The following is a 5,601-nucleotide window of genomic DNA, read 5'->3' on the forward strand; positions in this document are numbered from 1 at the left end:
CACAAGTAGTCTTACCTTGCTGTTGAGTGTCAAAGAGTCCTAAGCTATTGGAAATTGGTCTAGAGAGTGATGCATCTTCAGCTTGTGATGGAGAGGGACAGTGGGAGTGAGGGGAATGATAACCACAGCAATATTAGTGATCATGATCCCTGTCTGTTATTTAATGCATTTATTAGATTTGATTTTAAATTTTAGAAAAAAATGACATTCAAGATTAGAAAGAAAATTGAAGCCATTCATGGGCCCATTATGTAAGGTGTTGCTACTGAGCTAACAAAAACTGACATTTCTAATTGAATTTTTGCTGTTTACAAGTCAACTCTACTTTGACTGCAAAAATATCAGCTGCTCTTCAACTTCTTGCTTTTTGCTATTTTTGTACTAAACTAAAATATTAGACTTTACACTTTTACACTCAGCTCTACCCTTTTTATGTGCAATATTTTGGTCTCTGTGAAATATCCTGGCAGATGTGAAATAATTAATTACCAATTACCACACCATAGGCAAAAAAAGACAATGAATGCTAGTCACTGAATATTAATGATCAAAAAAAGTAATTGGGTTTAATATAAAGTTAATTTTGAAACTGAATGCATGTCTGAAATTGTACTTCATGCGGCATTTTACTATTCTGAGCTGTCTGAGATACAGTAGCTTTAAAATTATATTCTATGTGGTTTTCATTTGAGGCGTATGTTTTGAAGGCTCAAATTATCACTCACATCTATACATTTATAAATATGACATACAACTCTACCAAAGCTACAGACAACACCACCTGAGGAAAAAAAAGCAACCCTTTTATTCAAAGAAGTAATTTTGTTCTACTGTTCAGTAAAATATCTCCTCTCTTTCTTATAACAACATATGTTACTCAACCTGCATCCACCTTGCCGGCCTCTATGAAGTTTAAAGAAATACATTTCAAAAAAGTTTTATTTTGTTGTTGTTGTTGTTGTTGTTGTTGTTGTTGTTGTTGTTGTTGTTGTTGTTGTTTTAAAACACATTAAACAGGTATAGAGGATTTCTTAGTTCAAGCCCAGTAGTTTATGACATTCAATTGTATTAAAAAACGTTGGATGAGAAAATCTGATAATGCATCTGCCTGATAGACTCATTTTCCATCTGATAATAATAACATTAATAATAATTTTCATTACCTCTTTTCAAGCAATCTTTTCCAAAGTGATACAGTCCCACTACCACCAACAGAGCACTGACTAAAATGGTGACAATGATCCAAGGTGTGGCAGCAGAGGAGGAATGGCATGCTTCTTTGTGACTGTGTGGATTGACTGTATACTTTGTAGTTTGAGTGACTAAATGATGGTCTGAAAAAACAGAAAGGCTTACATGAAAAAAGAATGGTAAACCATCATTTTAGCTCTTGCATAACAACATGGAGAATAATCTTGCCAATAAAACTAGAATAGAATAGCCATTTATTGTCAAAATTATGGGTGTAATCTAATAATAAGAGATTTACCAGCTTTGAATATCATCAGCTGTCATTCAGATCACCTTAATTTAAAACATCTCAGTGTCTCACCTGTGACTTTCAGCCAGCTCTCTGGTGATTCTCCAACTCCTGAGATGCTACACTTGTAAACTCCTTCATCTGATTCTGAAACTCTGTGGATGGTCATGTTTCCTGTGGAGCTTCTATGGATCTGACCTCCACCTTTGTAGAAATCAGCTTTGAAGTTGGAGGAAGCAGTTTTGTTTCTGCAGCTCAGAGTCACAGTTTCTTCCATCAACACAGGAACAGCAGGACTCTCCAGGATCACAGGACCAGCTAAATGAGATGCATTTGATAATTAAATTACATTTAATTACAATTTATTATAAAAAATCTGTTGTTGTTGTTTTTTTTTTTTCAAAAGTACCAGTGACAGAGAGGTTGATAATGTTACTTCCTTTTCCTTCCTCAGACTCATACCAGTACTCTCCGTTGTCGTCTGTATAAACAATTTTAAAGGTGCAGGATGATCCTGTTGGTGTCCTCTTGTTAGCTTTACTACATGATTCTACCTTCCCTTTGAATTTATGCACAACTTCACAATAATCGACTCCTTCACAGTGAAATGTTACTGATTCATATTCAAAGAACTGCAATCTGTTTGGAACAACACGAAGAGAAACTGCATCTGAAACAAAGAAAAATCAAAGACTCAGTTTAGAGTTTTACTGCTAAAATGGGTATACTGCACGTCAACAGTAAAAGATTAAAAAAGTAAATAATCCCATTAAAAATATGACAACCAAATTTTTCTTTCAAAAAAATTCTTGTTCCTCCAAAATGTGAACTAATGTTGATATAGAAGAGAGAACTCACTCACCAACTTTCTGATCCTGCACATGCAGCAGAATCATGACAGTGATTGCTGAAAAGAGATGTAAAAGCTACAGAGTTATTAAGACACATATAATTACTAAATATACTAAAAATATGAAAGTAATGCTAAAAAATATTACATCTCATATAGCGATGGAAATCGAAAACCAGTTCTTGTTGAGAACCGGTGCTCACTGTTTCAATTAATTGGAATTGCTTGTCATTTTTGCAATGATGGAAATACTACGAATATGCAAAAGCAAAATACGATGACCTTAAATGAATGTCGTGTTTTTAATTCCGCTCCGGACTCGTGAATCTCAACCCAGCAGCAGCGGTAACGTTTGCACGTCCTCTCCCGTTAATGCGGCAGGTAAATAATCAACAGTGCATATTATGTTAGTGAGATCTGCCTTATTACAAAACCTGCCATTACTGTGCATTTAGGTGACCATGATGAGAGAGACAGACAGAGTCTGGCTCAGATGCTGGCAGGATAGACGAATGTCAGAAGAATATTTATTTTATTATTTTACATTTACAATTTTTTCCCCGGGGACCCTGTGACACCACATTGAAGAGCCGTAGGCTGGATCTCTTAAGATCTCACTGTTGGGTTTGTAAGGCCATGTTACTCCTAAATTTCTATCTTGTTTAAAAAGCAAAAATATAACAAAGTTCTAAGCTAATCGACCTTAGTGTTCTCCTTTTTTAAAAACAAGAATCGATCAGAGAATCGATAAAGAATCGAATTGTTAAACAGAATCAAAAATGGAATCGGAATCGTGAAAATCTAATCTCATAACTAGTCCACAAAAATACAACGGCCTAATTTCCTATATAAAACTGTTATATTATTAATCAGCATGAATAACTTTTGGTATTGTGGAAATAGAGAAAATACTCACACAGTCTGATGTAGAGAGCTCTGACCTCCATGTTGTCTTGCTGAAGCGTAACAGTACTGAGCAGGGGTGTGTTTGTCCTACTAAAAGTATTTTAATATTAATTATAATGTTTTAGGGATTAGTGCAATTATCTAGTTTTACAAAAACTGATTCCAAATAAGCTGAGTGTCTTTTGTGTCAAGTCAAGCCTCACTGTTTCAGTTCACTGTCAGTGGGCGGAACAACAACCAGTTCAGACTAATGCTGTGTTTGATGCAGCTTGTAGACTGGTTCATGTTCCCTGTGCTCAGTTTGGTGTACGGTGCTGAGATATGTCACAAATGTAAATTTAAACCTCCTCTAGAAGTACTCAGGGCACTAAGGGAATCGTCAAAGTCATTGAAGCTATTTTCAGTTAGAAGACAGTTAATATTGCAACAGATAAATAGTTATCTATGCATGCAGATTTGTTAACCATCACTTTAATATATTGTGACTACAGTTTCAAACATTTATTTAATTGTAAACAAGCTTAAAGAGACACAGATGTTGCATGTTGGGAATGGTAAAAAATGGAAGTAAAAAAATTAATATCTTAATCCTTAAGATAATAAGATAAAATGTGGAAATAAATGTATTGGGGTCTTAGAGACACAATGGCTCACCTGTCAAAGCTCTATTGAAAGACAAGCCCAACTTTGCCAGATGTACAACAATATGGAGATTTAAAAAGTTTAAAAAGTTTAAAAAAAACCTTTAAAACTTTAAAAAAACTTTAAATTTTAAACTTTAAAAAGTTAAACATGAAAAAATAATCTAATATCATTGAAATGACATCACAAAACGATGCCCCTCCATGCCTAAATTATGTTAAGAAGTTAATGGACACGTTTCCTCCTTAACATCTCTGCAATCTCCTCAGAAAACCAGAGTCTGTGGCAGTAATACAGTTTGACTATGCAGAGTCACAAAGAAATTAACCCACCGTGAAAAACACACTATCACATAACAAACATAACTATAAACACGTTGTGGTTTCTTTATTAGGTGTCATATATGCGTTTACTTTAGTGTGTAGTGTAAGCCACAGTGTATGGAAGCTTTACGTTGCATAGGCAGTTGAGGGTGGAAGGGAGTGACCAATTTTCCTTGTGGTGTTCTTACAACTGATTGATGCTGTGTCACGGTTCGGGGTCATTTTGACCCAGCATTTTCAGTTTCTTATATTCCTTTGTATTATGGTTTGTATTCTGATGCTTTTGTTATGCTTTGTTGTTTATTATTATAATCCTATCTTTCAGTTTATTCTGGTTTGGGGTTTAGCTCTTATGTTTTGTTCTTATGCCCCCATGTTTAGTTTAGGTTTAGTCCGGTGCTTAGTCTTTTCTGCCTGTGTTCCCTCTGTGTAAAGTCAGTGTTTCCTAGTCCGCATCTTTGTGAATTGTTTCCTGTTTTATTTTGAAGGGTTATGTCTTGTGTCAGTGTTTCTAGCTTTGTTCCCCTTGTCTCGTTAGCCCTAATCCCTTCCAAAACAAAAGGATGCAAGGACACTGGACAAACTAGAAAGCTGGCTTTGTAATTGGAGCCAGACTGAACCCACTGGGGAAGGTGGTGGAAAGACGCACACTAAAGATTTAAGAAGCAATCCTGAACAACTCCACTTTATGACATCTTTATAACATCAGCGATCAAGCTTTTCAATTCTGATACAAGAGCAGATGAGCAGACATGTGACGTTTCCTCTGAGCAATAGTTTTTTAATTATTATTATTATTATCATGGGGCGATCGTGGCTCAAGAGTTGGGAGTTCGCCTTGTAATTGGAAGGTTGCCGGTTCGAGCCCCGGCTTGGACGGTCTCGGTTGTTGTGTCCTTGGGCAAGACACTTCACCCGTTGCCTACTGGTGGTGGTCAGAGGGCCCGGTGGCGCCAGTGTCCAGCAGCCTCGCCTCTGTCAGTGCGCCCCAGGGTGGCTGTGGCTACAATGTAGCTTGCCATCACCAGTGTGTGAATGTGTGCGTGAATGGGTGGATGACTGGATATGTAAAGCACTTTGGGGTCCTTAGGGACTAGTAAAGCGCTATATAAATACAGGCCATTTACCATTATTATCTGAGATGTAAAATTCCTCTACCACCAAATCCCAAAGGTTTTATTTTTAATTTATATCTGGTGTCTATGGAGACCAATTCAATACAGTTAATTGTCATATTAAAGAAACTAGTGTGAGCTGATATGAGCCTGAGAGACATCATCACAATATTCAAGTAGGCCATGGTGTTCAAATGTTCATTTCTGTATTCTGTAACTTTGTGCGACTAAAATCCCAGTAAATCAGCAGTTTCTCAAAAGGTCAGAAAAAAACCCCTCCAATCC

General features: G+C 36.4%; 1 protein-coding gene across 1 annotated transcript; it reads right to left on the bottom strand.

Annotated features, from left to right (window-relative positions):
• Positions 1–877: 877 nt before the first annotated feature.
• Positions 878–3,277, bottom strand: LOC146713495 (low affinity immunoglobulin gamma Fc region receptor III-like). The gene is made up of 6 exons (XM_085438322.1): positions 3,247–3,277; positions 2,343–2,387; positions 1,890–2,150; positions 1,553–1,798; positions 1,164–1,289; positions 878–903 (listed from the first exon to the last, which is right to left on the bottom strand). Exons 1-6 carry the CDS (start codon positions 3,275–3,277, stop codon positions 878–880), a joined length of 735 nt encoding a protein of 244 aa, XP_085294448.1.
• Positions 3,278–5,601: the final 2,324 nt, after the last annotated feature.

The sequence above is a fragment of the Copadichromis virginalis genome, linkage group LG3 (assembly GCF_057382275.1).
Source record: "Copadichromis virginalis isolate Kocher_CV1m ecotype Utaka linkage group LG3, C_Virginalis_male_GT1.1, whole genome shotgun sequence".
Lineage (NCBI taxonomy): Eukaryota > Metazoa > Chordata > Actinopteri > Cichliformes > Cichlidae > Copadichromis > Copadichromis virginalis.